Genomic DNA, 15,900 nt, shown 5'->3' on the forward strand with positions numbered 1-15,900 from the left:
AATAATATTAATTTGTCATTGAGCTGTAAGGTAAGACAGCAGAATCAGTTCTGTATGGGGGCTTTTACAATGCCTTTCCTGGATCTTACCTTCCTTGAAATGCAGTTAATTTTTCTATTTAAGAGGAAATGTCAAAGTGTTCTTTTAATACAGTTTCCTTTTTCCTATGAGGACTATGCATATGCCTTACAAAGATGGGGGAACAAAGCATTACTTCCATGGTACTGGTAAAAAGCTTTATTCTCAAAATGAAAAGCTGACTGGACAAATTGCAGGACATAGTATTAGTGTTGTTTGTTTTGGGTTTGCTTTTGGTTTTTTTTAATTCTTTATTTTTAAAAGACTGAATCAGATGTGTTAACTGTAGTACTGCTAAGAGAAATATTTATGATGTTATGATATTGGCCTCATACAACATGAATGAAATATGTTTTTGTTATAAGTTTTTGTTATGTTTAGGCCAAAGTATGTATACATTGGATGTTTTCTTAAGTTTAGCCAGCTGTCCAGATGCTGTCCTGGGAAACCCAGTGAACTCCAGAAAATGAAGCTGCTGCGTTCTCCTGTGTCTTTGCCCATGTAAGGGACAATGTATTTGGGTTACTTTATTGATGGATATTTAGTATTGAAACTTTAGGGCCTCATTAGGAGCCTTTTCTAGTTTCACTGGCATCACATCTGCTGGGAGGACTTCCTCCTGACTGAAGTAATGTGTGCCTGGTGGGTTTGAGTGCAACAGGTTCTTAGGGTGAAACAAGTCCTGTATGAGCAGCAGGAACTGGGGGGAAAGCTACAAAGCCTTTTTTTTCCTTCCTTTGAATATCTTCCTAGTGGATGACAATGAGACTGGTTCAGCTTGAACCTTCTCTGTCATTCTAGGCAGGTTTTGTAACCTGTCTGAAGACAAATCTGTGACGTTACTTTGCAGAGTTAAGAGTCATGGGTTGTGTTTAAAAGCAGTTCAGCTGTACTGTGAATGTCCCTCTTGTGTCCCATGACAGATTGCTTTGATTTCCTCTGTTGGGGCTGGCAGGTGGTGGTGGGCTCCATTCTGGACTTTGGCAGTTCTTGCAGTTGACTGTAACACTTGGTTTGATACATATGGATTGAAAATTTGAGAAGAATTTAGTGGGCTTTTCATAGAGTGATTAGTAACTGGTATCAAAATTACTTCAGAATCCTACAATTCTTCACCTAGCAAGATTGCTTGCTTGTTTGACAGTGGAGAAACATTTTTATGTGTGTTGCTTGTAATAGGAAAGATAAGTTCCACAGAAAAAGGAGGAAAGTGCCTGTAGTTACTGTAAGGCATTTTATAGAATATTTTGTGGAGTATATCTATAATAAATTAACTTCTCCTTTGGGAGGAGGCTGGAATGCTGGAAGTGGTGATGGTCAGGTTCTAGCAAGACTAGATTGGATTCTTTGTGCAAAAATGCTCCAGTTTGTGGGAATGCTGTGGAAGTTTGCCAGACTGGATGGCTGGGGAGCTGTCAGGTTCTCAGGGTCTCGATTGAGAGGAATGATGCCGCTCTTTTTAAGTGTGGATTCATAGTGTTTGCAGATGAAGGCGTGCATTGATGAGGTGTTCTATATCTGTCTTGCATTTTTGATGTTATACTTTGAAACTAATTTATTGTTTTTCACCCAACAATAAGGAGGTAAAGGAAATGAGGCTTGAACTGTTTCCCTGATAAGGTTCATAGCAATTATTATAGGCAACATGAAAAACAAGCTGTTCAAGATGCTACTGCCTAAAAATACTTAAACCAACTTAGATTTAATTCTATGAGTGGAAAAGAATAATGCACTGTGATAGTTCTGAATTTAAGGTTTGACTTTATACTGGACGTGAGAGCTAGGGCATTTGTGTTGGAAAGGAGTTTCTAGACTGATGTGTTAAAGTTGTCTTTAGCCTGCAGAGCATTGGTCATTTTCCCCAGGTGCATCAGCTTAACTCGACTTCCACTACCAGCTGTGTGGCTGAAGGAAGGACATTTGGGCACTGCTTTTCTGCAGCAGTGTTTAGCAGCCAAACAGTGCATCACAAACTGCCATGGCTGCTTTATTGTGCTGAAGCTTTATATGTACATTCAGGCTCTCCATTCTGACTTGGATTTCCATACTTGACCTTAATTCCACTGAGCATATGAATCAAGTGTGTGTGTGTAATGTCAGACAAAGTGTTTTCATGGTCTCTGTGCTCTATGAAGTCTTTGCAAACACAAAGAAGAGGGACTCAAAAATACTTTTATTATCCTGTAAAACTTGAATAGGTGGTAGCATTTTTAGCACGTGTGTTCCATTTCACACTTGTGATGACTGCACAGTGTGATCAGTTGAAGTGAGGCAGCTGGACTTGCTGCCTACATGATTGCTTTTTGAGAGCCTTGGCACTGAGTGGCTCAGGTGGGTGTCAGTGGCAGGGAGTCCCTGCTGATAGGCTTGGTCATGTAGGATTCAGGAGGAGATGATTAGAAGTTGGTATTTAGTATCCAGAGATGTTCATCTGGAGTATCTAAACATTCATGCAGCTGTATTAATATGAAGTATCTAAATATTCAGTCAACTGGCTTCAGATGACAAGTTAAAACTTGGAGATGAAGTCACTTTTTTTGTGTGTGTTAAGATGAGCTCTGTAGTGCATATATACTCCTGGGAAAATTGTTGCTTTTGGGTTGCTTTGACTTGATGTTTTACTTGGTGTTCTGTCAGACTGGGGCCAAATTGCAGTGGTGGCCTGTGGTTTGGTACAATGTAAAATGTCTGTGACTCTTACACATAAGAAAAGCCATTTTCTAAGTGTATGCAAGTTAGCAACTCAGATCACTGGAAGTTAAGAAAAATCTTGCTTTTACAGTGGGAATTTTAATTGTGGTATGTGCCTTTTGTGGGAGTGGTCTATCCTTCCTCCCCTTTCAAGCGCTGAACTTGTTTACTTCTCCCTGTATTTCTTTTTCTAGCGTCTATCCCAGGCACTTAATAATCATAGAACTGGAGCTGGAAATTTGTCTTTTATCTTTTGTTTCTATCTGTGAGTTTGACTCTGAGGTAAGAGGCCAACCCTGACTTTGGCCTGCAGGGATGTTCCATGCAAAGCTTTGTTCACAGTCTTGGTTTGCTTTCTCTGCCTGTGGCTGTAAAGTGTCTGGACTTTGCTACAACTATAGGAGGAGGTCACTCTCTGAAGCAATTTCTCACGTCTTGAATGCTTGGGTGTATTTAATAATTCCTCAGGTATTGTTGCAGCATATTAAGATAGGACTGATCAGAAACTGTTTGAAGGTTTGTTGTCACAGTATCAGGTGCTGGGCATTGGTTTGAAAGGGACCATTGCTGGGTGCAGGTTATGCCCCTGCATAAAAAATAAAAAAAATAAAAAAATTCTATGAGCCCCAACATTCTGGATAGATAAATATGATGGGGAGTAATTTTCTGGATACTTGCTGTAGTCTGGTTTCAGTCACTATTCACACACAGTTTATCTGCATGGGATAAAGGGACCTCAGGCAGTGTAATGCCAGAGCTGCAAAAAATCACAGTTTGTTTCAGTGCTATCACTGCAGTTCTGCAGCAGAAGGACAGCACATGGAGTACTGGAGTGTTCCGTAGGTTTTATTTTGGGTCTGCCCTTCTGTTTGGTCTGGGCACTTAGTGTCTGGAGAATGATACAGTTCTGGATACAATTTGCAAAAGCCTCAGTGTTTTTATTGCTCTGTATGAGCTCTTTGTTTTCATTGTACTGTTATGAAAGGTCTTGAGCAACTTCTAGATACTAGAAACATTTTGTCAACTTTTATAAGCAGAAATGTACAAAATGTGTCAGGGATAGCCCTTTCAGTATGCATGTGTGCTTTAAGTGCTGTCTGTAGCAAGGTGCTGTGCCATATATAGCTTAGGCAAGGTAGTGGTGGGAAGCACATTGTCAGTAAATTGTCTTCTGAGTGTTTTTCTGTATGAAATTCTGTACAAAGTAACACCTTGTCCAACACTGCTACACTTACAAAAGTTTTCTTCCTGGTAAGGAAACATCACTGGAATGGCTTAACAGTGACATGACTCTTTTGGGACTCCCACTGCACCCTAAGATTCTTTGGTATGAAAGATGTGTAGAAAATAGTAACAGTAGATTTTTTTTTAGTGCTGACATTTAAGCTTTCAGCCTATAGACCAGATCCAGTTCTTCAAAATCAGTCACTTCCTCAATGGCCTGTTCTTCCCAGGGATCCTTTAGCTATGAATAGGGATGAGAAATAGATCCAATAAGCTCTTTTTACAAAATGCTGCTGCCTCCTTTCTCTCCTGCATTTCTTAACCCAGCTGTACATTGGAATTGGAAAGGCATCTACTATACAATCAAGATTCCAGAAAATCCCATTACATGGAAGTTTCATTTATGGATTTCTTTCCTGTGAACTGAAATTAGTTTCTTCAAGGGCATTGTATCTTAAGGCTTGTGTTGCTATCAAATGGTAGGAGAAAGAGATACTGTCATTTTGGTTTCCATGCTGCAGATAATGCTTTTCTGATGGTTGGAGATACCATGCTGTGTGGTCATCTCATGCTACTTTGAGCTATTGTGGTCTATCCCATGTTCAAAAAAAAAACAAACTACAACTCCTGTGCCTCACGGTTGGAGAAATGGTATAGCAGATGAAAAAAAAAAAACATGTACTTGAGCAGGAATGAATTGTCAAACCCAATATCTATCAGTACAGAATAAAGTATGCTCAGCAGAATCTTGTGTGTGTACATTTATGCACACACATACATGCAATTAAGAGTCAGTGATACATTTGCAAAATGATAATGCTGCCCAGATTTTCCAGAAACACTGCCATGAAGGCATAAGGCACATAATTATTTAACATGGATATTTTTTACCTTGTCTTAAGATGTCTTTGTGCAAACATGAGATTCTAGCACTGAAACTTCAAACAGATCTCGCTCTGTAAACACTTGAAGTACCAGCCTATATTTAGTCTTATTAAAATTGAGCAGTATGCTGTTATGTGAGTAATTCTCTGACATTACTGGGGAGACTTGCAGGATAATAGAATAAGGTCAGTAATGTAAAACTAATCCCAGCTCAGAGTTTTGCTAGTTACTAACTGTTCAGCCAATATGCAGGCCAGGACAAGTGCTTAGAAAACAGGAGGATCAGAGCAGTGTTGTTCCAAGATGCTCCAGGGGAGTCCAGCATTGCCCTGGATATTCTTGCCTTAGGATAAGTAATCTGTGCCACCCTAACACAGAAAGTGCATTTAAACACATATAGAAACTCATTTGAAACATGTTGTAAAAGCATTTAGGGGGAACATGGGATAGAGTAGTTTGAAAAAGTGTTGGCTTATACTAGAGGATAGACTCCTGTTCTTTTTAAGGACAAATGGAAGGACAGAGATAATTTTCCAAGAATTTTTGGCATAGGATTACACATCCAGTTATGATATGAAGTAGCTAAGATTTCTTCTTGAAAATATTGTAACTTATTGCATAGGACAGTGATATTTCAGGGTCATGCATCCACAGAACACATTTAACTGTGCTACTGGCTTTTGATACTAGAAATTTATCCAGAGCTCAAGATGGTTTGGAGGAGTGTCAGAGGAGTTTTTATTGTTTCATGGGGAGCCCTCTGTAAGAAATGGCCACGTTGCTATCTTTGTTACTTAGTTACTTTGTTACTTACTTCTGATGGTTAATTGTTGTAAAGGAGAAAAGCTGTTGGCTTTTCAGAAGAATTCTGTGCATGTGCCTTGGCCTTTCATCCCACCCACCTGCCCCATGAGGGACCTAATGGAGTTCTAGGGTAGGGCAGGGATTGTAATGGACAAATTGAGTAGAGGGATGAAATGTCTTAATTTCTGTCTAGAAGAACATGGGAACAGTCTTGTATTTGACTTTTGATTATTTTTTCCCCACACTACTGCTGCATAGTCTTGTAATTTTACTTGTATCTTTCCAGGTGCCAGACTTAGACTAAGGCCATGTGACACAATTAAGATGTAGCTAGGAAATCGGTTTATTGACAAGCTGTTAATTACTGTTTCTTGTTTTCAGAAATATTAAGTACAATTTTGCACAAGTAACTTGGATAGCTATAGCTTTAAGTCCCTAAGAGGTTTTTTTCTCGAGGCTATATCTAGAAAGTCGGATTTTCTATAGAAGGAAAAATAAAATCAGGTGATAAAGTGCTTTCATAAAAGGGTATGTAATAGTGAAGGTTACTTTTATTAGTAATGCATTAGACATTTGCATTATTCAGTGTAAGGGCAGCAATAATGCCATGAGAAGACAGACTTTTGAAATAACTCTTCAATTAATATATTCAACAGTTTGTTCCAGGTTCTTGTTTTAAGGTAGTAAACATTTGTGCTTTCGTTGAGTGTTTTAAGTACTAAAAATCTGAATGCTGAAAAGCTCGTATGTAAACTGAGAAACGTAAAAGTTCCTTAAGCAGTCTTGTGTGTCTGTTCTTAGGAATTTGCTCGGTGAAGGAACATTTCTAGTCTCTGCTTGAAATACTTTGGACATTTGGAACCATTTTAGATTTCACTAAGGTGCTGCCATTGTGTTGAGGACAGTAAGTTAATGAAAGTCTCTGAGATCTTGGGAATGTTTCTTCCTGTAGTACTGGTACTGTACTGGTAATGGCCATTCAAAGCAAAGGCTGATTGGAATTTGGAGTGTCTCTCTGACACTAAAATTCTCTCTCTTTTATTTTCAAAAGAATGTCTGAAATGCAAATAACACTCCTTCAAAACTTCTGTTTCCATGTGTTGTATCTCAGTTGAAGGTTGGTGGTTTGAATGCCCTTCTAATGTAGTATTTTAAAGCCAATTGTGATACGGCATTCCACAAATAATGATACTGCACTCATTTCTTCTGAAACTTAATCTTGAAAATGATGCTTTTTTTGGCTCAGTTGTTAGATGGAGCATAGCAGGAGAAAATTGAGATTACAAGAATGTGGTAACGAATGGAATGTGCTTGAGGTTGGTTGGGGTTTTTTTGTTGTGAAATGGAGGAGTTGCAGTGTCTGTTGTGCTTTACCTTGTCATACAAATCAGGCGTTACACAATAGATGCATCTAAAATAATATTGAATAGAGGTTTGGCTTAGTATTCTGCCTGTTACCTGCAGGCCATCTGAATTTATAGGCCTGGTTCTGTCTGTATGGTTTTGTGCTTATTAGTAGCAAACCTCTGAAGATTTCAGGCAGTAAATAAGTGCAGGAGAAACACTTTGAGGGAAAAATAATGATCTGAATCTGGCTTGTGAAGAACTGGGTAGGAGTAGATAGCACTTTCCCACTTAATTGCTGGCATAGAACAGAATGACAGAATTATTTAGGAAAGCTGGGATAGCTTTTAAAATCATATTTGTCATAACTACTATAAATTAGGGTGATATTACACTTTTAAATGTGGTTGCTTTAATATTTGTTAAAAGCAGAGTAAGTAAACTGACGAAGTTTATGAAAGATGCCTTGGGTATAGCTAGGAAACAAAATTAGGTTTGGTCATTCATTAGTATTTTAAAGACTGTGCTGTTCTGACTTGGTGTGATAAAGTAGCATCTTAGTTCATGATCATATAATTTGAGTGTGTCCAAGAGACAGTTTAAGTGATTGCTGTCATGCTAGATTTGTGCTGGAAATAGTTATAGCTATTAGTGCCAGTTATATAGCTGCTCTTGAAAGGAAATGGGCTCTTGCTTATGCAGTGGGACTGTTGTCGCATAGCAACTACTGTGCTGAAAGCTTAAAATCAGATGCTCCCTTGAAGTTCACTGTGCCCTAATAATGCTTAATTTATCTGTGCCTTACACTGCCTTTATCACAGTGGTGAATGTCTTTTATGAGTGCACTCAGTAATGTCTGGAATATACATTTACTTTTCTTTTTTGCCGAGCTTAGAACTGTATGATATCATGCATTTTTTAGCCCAGTTTTCTGAAGGTGGAGATTTTAATAATGTGATTACTCACATTGAACCAAAATCAAGAGTTCAAGCATCCTGGCTTTTCCTAATCTGTAGAAGAAGGTAGTAGAAGAAAGGCAAGCCCAGCATCCCTCATCTATAAGCAGCTACGCCTGGTCCTGTGTTGTCCTGAGTGGAAGCTGTTGCTTGACAAATAAACATAGATGGAATATTTGGCTAGTTGGCATGCTCATTCCTTGTAATTAATGATACCAAAGGATGCCACAGGTGGATGACATGAGGGGTATTTGAGAGTATTGTGGGCATACTGGGAAATGGGGTAGAGAAGGGAAATGGTTATAGCGAAAAAAGAACTTGTTTTTCCTTAGGTGTTGCATTTGATGGTTGGAGAACTGTCTTATGAAGAAAGGAGATTTAAAAGAAACTTAGGAAGGTATAGGGAATCCTGGCCTATAGAAGTTGCTTTGAAATATGCATTTTATGAAAATAACATTTTCCAGCCCTTGAAACATTGTAATAAATACTGACGTGTGTTCTCAAGTCTGTACTTGATCCTGAGAATGCCAACACAGTTCATCATCGTTTCCTCAGTGAGCCTGTTTGTGTACTTGCCTGTGTACAGCCTTTGACTTGACATGTGCAGTGCTCAAATTTAGGCTTTAGTGAAGAACATGCTTAGGAAATGGCATCTTCAGAGGTGCTGAGGAATCTGCTTCAGTAGCTACTAATTAATTATCTGCCTCAGTCAGGGTGTTGAATTGTTTATGATACTGTGTACTTCTAAAAAGTGGGTAAATAACAGATGTATTTAATCCTGTGAAGCTTTAAAAGAATACCTGATTTTCTATGTTGATAATGTAGGACCATCTAGATGCCATTTTGGTATAGAATATGTCCTAGCACAGAGCTTTGTAAAACATTATGTTGTGTTAACCTTGCAGTAACACACAGCAACACAGCTGCACTTTATCTCCTGCTCATTTTAATACAGGACTGATAAAACCCAGGCCTCTGGCTTAAGTAGTTTGGATATACCAAAGCAAACTAGTCTAGACTGTTTGTATTAGCTGACAGGAAGCCTTTTACCGTTGGCATGTTAGAGACATGATTTTTTAATCTGTTTGGCAATTCCTTTCCTAAAGAGCAGATTGTGACTTCTGGGTAGATATTAAGATGCCTTAGGTTGTTACTGCAGAGGGCTACAGTAAATAGGGCAGGGTTTTAAACTGATGTGCTGAATAAATCTATTAACCTCTCTAGAATGTATGATATTAAGAATCTTCACTTCTGCAATAATTGTGGAATTCTCAGTGTTTATTGGATTTTATCTAGTTTTATATTAAAATTATTTCAATGGGGTTTTTTTGACAGGTTTTTTAATTTAGGACAATTCTTTATAAAATGGTCCTCTGCATTAATTAGAATGGATTTCTTGCTGGTTGCTTTTTTCAGTCAGGATCATAAAATAAATGTCATTCCTTCATACTTTCACAATTTACAAACACAAGGGCGTATTAGACATCTTCTAGTTCCAAGTCATTTTACTAAGCTCCAGTGAATTAATCATTGGATGGAAATAGTTGAAAAATGCAAACGAGATTATTCTGCAGCAGATTTTCAGCACATTGTCACAAAGACCAGTTCCAGTACCTAATCAGTGGCTTCTGTCACTGAATGTGTATTCATACAAGCTATTAAAATAGCTTCACTTACAATAAATTTTAGCCCAATTACAGGTTGACATAATTTAATACTTAGTTTTCCATTTTTTAAAAACTCTTCAAATTAAAAATATTACTTATTAATTACTATGTAAGAAACTTCAAAGTTTATCCAAACAGAAATGGATTCTGTAATTCTTAGTGAGTAGCTTTTACTTGTGTGAGTCATCTGAAATGCTGCAGAAACTTGCCCAGGATAATTGGCATTTTTCTTGTATTAAAGCTTCTGTTTATAATTTTCTATGTGAAAATTGCCTTGTGCTTTTGGAAGTTTAGATGACTTCCATCTTAACAGACCATTAATGATTAGCTGCCTTTTCAAAGATGATCTTTGCTTTAAGAAAAAAAAAAAAAAATCATTACTTTCTCCAATTAATTGCTGCTCATTCACATGGTTTCATTTCTAGGGAATTTAAAAAAGTTTTAGAGGTTAGGAAGTAACATAGTGAACAGCAGCAATATTTTTCTTTTCTGTATTCTTTCCAGGACATTTAAGAGATAGTTACCTTATGGGGATCACTGTAACTTGCATAGACTTTAGGCTTGATAAATGTGTATTTTCTGTCACAGAAGGAATTCCAGCTAAAATGTTATATTTTTTCATATAAAGTGTCTGAATACATGTGCAGTGTATCTAACATATACAATAAATGCAGCTTATGATTGGTAGTGTTCATCATGTCTTACTTTGAGTTAAATAAACCACTTTGAGTTAAATAAATGTCTCACTTTGTGTTAATAAATTGTGCCTAAGGTCATCACGAGCTTGAATCCTCCTAGATGGATTTGCTATAAGTTGTCTTGAAAAGAAGCAGTAGGATTGAGGGAGGTAAAGCAAACTGAAAAGCTGCTTCAAGTTTTGGTTGAGGCTGGTCAGAAAGGCCACCTGGAAGATGATGTGGTGTTTGGAATAGAAGGCTCTGGTGAGGAAGGACAATGCTCAGTTTCTGGGGGGAACAGGAAGTCATTCTAAAATTCATGTTAGCCAAAAGAGACCTTAGAATGTACCAGAAACCAGAATAAAGTTCAATAGCATTTTTTTAGTGTTTTATACACTTGGCAGCTGAGGTGCTTTATACCCACCTCTTAAGGACCTGGTCTGAAGTTAAGTCCTCAAATAGCAGGAATGCTTTCTGTGAGTAATGACAACGCTCTAGGTGCCTGAGTTCAATGTTCAGAGATTTACTTGGCCAACTTCTCCAAAGGCATGAAACATTTGAGGGTGTTCAGGAGTCTTGATCTTCTACTGGGAGGAGTATATTGTGATTGTGGTGATGTTCCTGGGTGTTAGGGAAAATCTGTGTCTGTTTATTAGGTAGTCTGAGGTGAGTTGACTTCTTGTTTCAGTGAAGTTGTGGGTGAAGACAGGGAAGCTTGGAAATGAATGTGTGATGGATTTGGAAAAATGTCTGAAATAATAATTTTAATTTGTAATACCTGGTAAGATTTTTTTTTTTCTGGTTGTAAAGCTACCTTTTATTATTTGGTTTGAATTCAGGGTTCAAAGAAATTTCTTACATTTTATTTTCAGCTGTATTACCACTGTGTGTTTGTTACCATAATCTAGCTAATTAATGACTTCACGGAATGCTTATATTTGTAGCTCAGGTAATTTTCAGTCTCCTTAGTAAGGCTACTGAACATCTGGACGAAGCAAACACAAGTCAGCTGGTATCAGCCCCTTTTTTCTTGTTGATGCTTAGAAATGGAAAAATATCCACTGAGTTATATAGAAGGCTTGATTTAGATGAATATAAATTGTTCTATTGAGAGCCCTCTTCAGAGATACTTTGTTCTCTTCAGAATTGACTAAAAGCTGGTGAGTGGCCTCACATTGTTGTTGATCTGTGTTTGAACAATGCTCGATATCTGCAGTGAAGTATTCCCAGTCCCTAATGAGCTTTGAATGCCAAAGCTATTGTGGAAACTTGAAACAGAGTCACTTGTTTGAAAACCTACCATTTTTGCTAACTTTTATTTGTTGTATTGATAATATTCCTAATTGTGTAGAACATGTGGCCTTCTGGAAGTACACTGACACACTTCAAAGCAGGATTTTTATTATGTCAGTTTAGTTTTTACATCTAATTAAAATAAGTAAGTATTCTGAAAGTGTTCAGTGGAACATGATGAAAAGCTGTAGCTTTTTCTGCAAATCCCTTATTTTTTGCAGTTTTTTGAAGGTTTAAGAAATAGGTGGACAAGTTTGTGTGTCCCTTAACTAGTGATCAGCTTCTGCTTTTCTTATTTTTGTGGCTTCATTTATACCCACGTCCTGTTGCCAGATGTTCCCATTGATACTCAAATGCTCTTGTAAAATCCAGTCAGTCCAGGTCACCTTACATTGTTAAACTCTGACAGTGATGTAATAGCTAAATATATTTTAATCAGATGTGGTCCAACTACTCTTCTGATCCCTGTGGCAGTACCTGTTTGAAAAGCAACAGCAACAACAAAAACAACTCCTTGAGATGTGTGCTCTGGTCTCCTAGGGAACCACATGTCTTTTTTTCTCCACTGAAAATGAAAACAGGAATGAAAATAGGTTTAATACCCCTGGCGATAACTTAAGATTTTTCTAAAATACCATTTGAGTCTTTTGATCCTGTGTGAGTAATAACCTGACTTAATCTCAGGAAATGTGGTTTAGAATGTTTATATATAAAATTTTGGAAAATTATTTGGAAGTGTTTGTAAAACAGCTGGAAACCTAAAGTTCTCAAAATGGAGACAAATCACCTAGTGAATCACAAGAAACAAATTGTGTGGAGCTGATTACATCCATTGCACTTGTGACAGCAACTTGTGTGTTTGGCAGACTGTCACACTGCATTTATTGAAAGAAAGAGTGCTGTCCTGTAGTGATATATTTTTACATTTGTGTGCAGTTTAGGTGAGGATTTCTTCTAGCTGCCTGTTCTTGTTCTTGGTCAGGTGTTTTAGCTTATGGGAAATGTCTTCCAAAAGATTGTATTTCTACTATGTGTTTGAATATCTGTATAAATTTATTGACTTAACCAGAGTCCAAAGATTTGGTACTATCACTGTTCATCATAAACTTTGGTAAATCACATTGGCTGAGGCCTCCTAGCTGGAACCAAGTTAAGTCCAGAATGGTACAGGCAGGTAGTGGAGCACAGATCTGTTTTGCCAGTTTGTCCTTTCTGTTAAATTTCCTCATAGCTTTGATCACATCCATGGAGTTAAATGTTCAGACTCCCATTTTTAAATAAATGCAGGTGGCTAATATGTTTTGAAGGAACTTAAGGTGCTAAACATATTTATATAATGCTGCATACATATTTATTTCTAGGAGAAGGAGCTACAGCTGAAGTTCCCTCATCTTTTGTGATTCTGTCTCTGTGCACTCTGGTAGTCCTGGTCATTCTGCTAGCAAACTGTGTCTCCTGCTGTAAAGACCCTGAGATAGATTTCAAGGTAAGACCTGAAATTATCAATGTGTGTACAAGTGATATTCTCAGCTGCATCCTGATATCCGCAACTTGATTAGTTGTGCCAATACTCTGCAGTGTCGCTGTACGTCCTCCCTGCTGAAACAGCCAGTGATTGTATTCCTACAGGCCATGGAGTCCTGATGCAGCTGTTTATTTTAACTAATTGCTCCCTGCTGCAGTAAGGATCTTTAATGCCTTTTCAAAGTTATAACTAGCTATCAGGATCAGTAGTAAAAGTTACACCTTTGAGACAGTTCTGCTATAAAGAACCTTTTTGTTGTTTTTCTGTGTTTTGTTTTTTCTTAGTTGGCAGGTGGGATTTAGGATACTCCTGTCAAATAAGAATACTGAAGATGCTATCCACTGTAGTAGAACTCGTGATAAATTGTCATCAGAGAATTGTTACTTTTGGAACATCTGTAATCAGTACTCCTAAAATTGAGTTTTGCTCTCATTTCTAAATGGAGAATATTTGGCCTCAGCAGTTCATAGTAATTCATTCAAAGCCTGGGCTAGCATTTAAAGTAAAAACAAAACAAAGCAAAAAAAAAACCAACACCAACAAAACCCAAACCACCAAACCCACAAAAACCTAACTAAACAAAAACCCCTTGATTATTAAAAGCAATGTTTTAATCTCTTTAAGACAGCAATTAATTAATGTAAAATAATGAATATAGCACTAAATATCTGTCAGTATCCTTGGAAAAAAAGCTTAGCTTCCTTAGCAGTGCTCATTCAAACTGAAAGAAATGTATCAGTACTTATTTAAAGACAAGGATCGGCTTGTTTACTAAGACTTCTTTTGTTTAGGAGTTTGAAGATAACTTTGATGATGAAATAGATTTTACACCTCCAGCAGAAGATACTCCATCTGTTCAGTCTCCAGCAGAAGTGTTTACTCTTTCAGTTCCCAATATTGCTTTACCAACTCCCTCCCAGTTTCCGTCTCGTACAGGTAAAATACTGGTTTTCAATACAAAAGCAAAAGTAGGCATTTTCAGTGTCTAAAATGGAGTGTGGCTGATTGTTTGACCTTACTGTAATTAATAACTTCTTACAAATTTCCATAAACTGAGCCAATATATTTTGTAGGGTAAAGGATGAAAGGGAAAATATTACTCCTAAGATGTTTACCTCTTACCTCAGGGTAAGAGAGTTGAAGAGAACAAAACTACCTTAAACCCCCTCCTCTAGATCCCAGGTACCCTGGAACATTTGTGACTTCTGCTCTTTAGTGGTTTTCTTCATGGCTAAGTTGTCATTGGATTTTAACCACCACCCTTAAATTGAAATGAGTGAATCCTTTACTTGACAGCAGTGCTACTGCTCAGCTGCATCACTCTCTTGATGTCACTGTAGACTCTTTGTGCAGTAAATGTGATCTTGGTGAGACAGCATTAGGTTTCCTCTCCCTGTGTGGAAGGGGTTTTGGAATGTACTCTTTAAAATACAATTTTTGTAAAAGGAAACTTAAGCATCTTATCATATTATAAACAGAGTTTAGCCTAAAGTACTTACTCTCATATTGTGCTATTTCACATAATTTTACATACTACTTGATCTTTAGATGTGCAGGGAAGCTTCTAGTAAAATTCCTGTACAAATTTCAAGAAACCGTCTGTGTGCCTTTAATACAAATGACACAGTTGTACAAATGACTCAGTATTGTGAAGAGCTGGGAAAAATTATGAGTGAAAAATTTTATGTCAGCTTTTCTGTGTAGCCATAATTGTTAAAATGAAGCTGTCACAACAAGTGTTTTGCCAGAAGTAACGCAATGTGCCTGAGTACTCGGATAAAATGTGGTTGCAGTGCTGTGGCCTTTACCATGCTTAGGAGCACATTGACAGTGAATTATACAGCTCTGGCTCTTCCAGTACAATAATATTGCTCTGTATGTAGTTTATGGTAATAAATTGTGGGCTAGAATTCTCAGACAAAAAAAGGTTTTGTTTAAATCAATTAGTGTTCCTAAGCAATTGGGCAGCAGAGGGATCATCACTGCTGAATCTCTTCTGGTGAGTGAGGTCTGCCGTTGTTACTGGCCATCCTTTGCCGAGAGCTGGGTTTTCTTTTCTGTCCTCCTCTCTGGGCTCTTATGTGAAGTATTTTTAGTTGAAAAATGTCCTCCTTCCTTGTGGTAGCTACAAGTAGGGCAGTTGGGCTGAAGAATAAAGCAGTCAAACCTTTTCTCTTAAAATGTAACTCTATATAACTCAAAATGTTAAGATGTATAAACAATGAGTTTTGTCTTGGGTTTTCTATTTTATTTACACAGGAGACTTTTGTAAGTAGGTTGTTTTCTCTACCCAGCTACAGGCTATAATACACTTTTGTATTAGAAGCAGAGCTTAGCCTTTTTGCTTACTTGCTGAGTATATTAAAAGCTTGTAAGTTCACATTTCATCAGGACAATTGCTGTGGTTTTGCTGGAGGTGTGTTCTGGTGTAGTTTAGAAGATAGACCTGAGAAATGTTTCATTTGAGTGCTGTTGTCACAACATTACCTTCCTACTTTATGTACATCTGACTAGGGTTTGTTGCTTGTGCTGAGTGTGTGCACCCAGTTGGGAATAAATCTTGTAGAAGCTTGCATTATTGCCTCAGCAGTTGCTAACTTTGGCCATCTGAGTGGTTTGATATGTGTTACGTTTGTTTCATTGTGTGACAGATGGATCAAAGTCTCAAGTTGCACGTCAGAGTCTAAACTACATCCAAGAAATTGGAAATGGCTGGTTTGGAAAGGTGAGGAGTTATCTCTATGTTGCACAGATTG

General features: G+C 37.6%; 1 protein-coding gene across 3 annotated transcripts in view; it reads left to right on the plus strand.

Moving 5' to 3' along the window:
* Positions 1 to 15,900, plus strand: part of LMTK2 (lemur tail kinase 2) — a 107,824-nt gene that overhangs the window by 67,439 nt on the left and 24,485 nt on the right. For all 3 annotated transcript variants that reach the window (XM_086854785.1, XM_086854784.1, XM_086854783.1), the window contains 3 exons: positions 12,981 to 13,105; positions 13,936 to 14,080; positions 15,796 to 15,869. Coding sequence is in view for 1 of the 3 variants with exons in the window: in XM_086854783.1 (XP_086710909.1) it covers positions 12,981 to 13,105; positions 13,936 to 14,080; positions 15,796 to 15,869 (344 nt within the window). In the remaining 2 variants the exon portion in view is untranslated. The remainder of the gene's footprint in view (positions 1 to 12,980; positions 13,106 to 13,935; positions 14,081 to 15,795; positions 15,870 to 15,900) is intronic.

The sequence above is a fragment of the Cyanistes caeruleus genome, chromosome 17 (genome assembly GCF_971803275.1).
Source record: "Cyanistes caeruleus chromosome 17, bCyaCae1.hap1.1, whole genome shotgun sequence".
Classification (NCBI taxonomy): Eukaryota; Metazoa; Chordata; class Aves; order Passeriformes; family Paridae; genus Cyanistes; species Cyanistes caeruleus.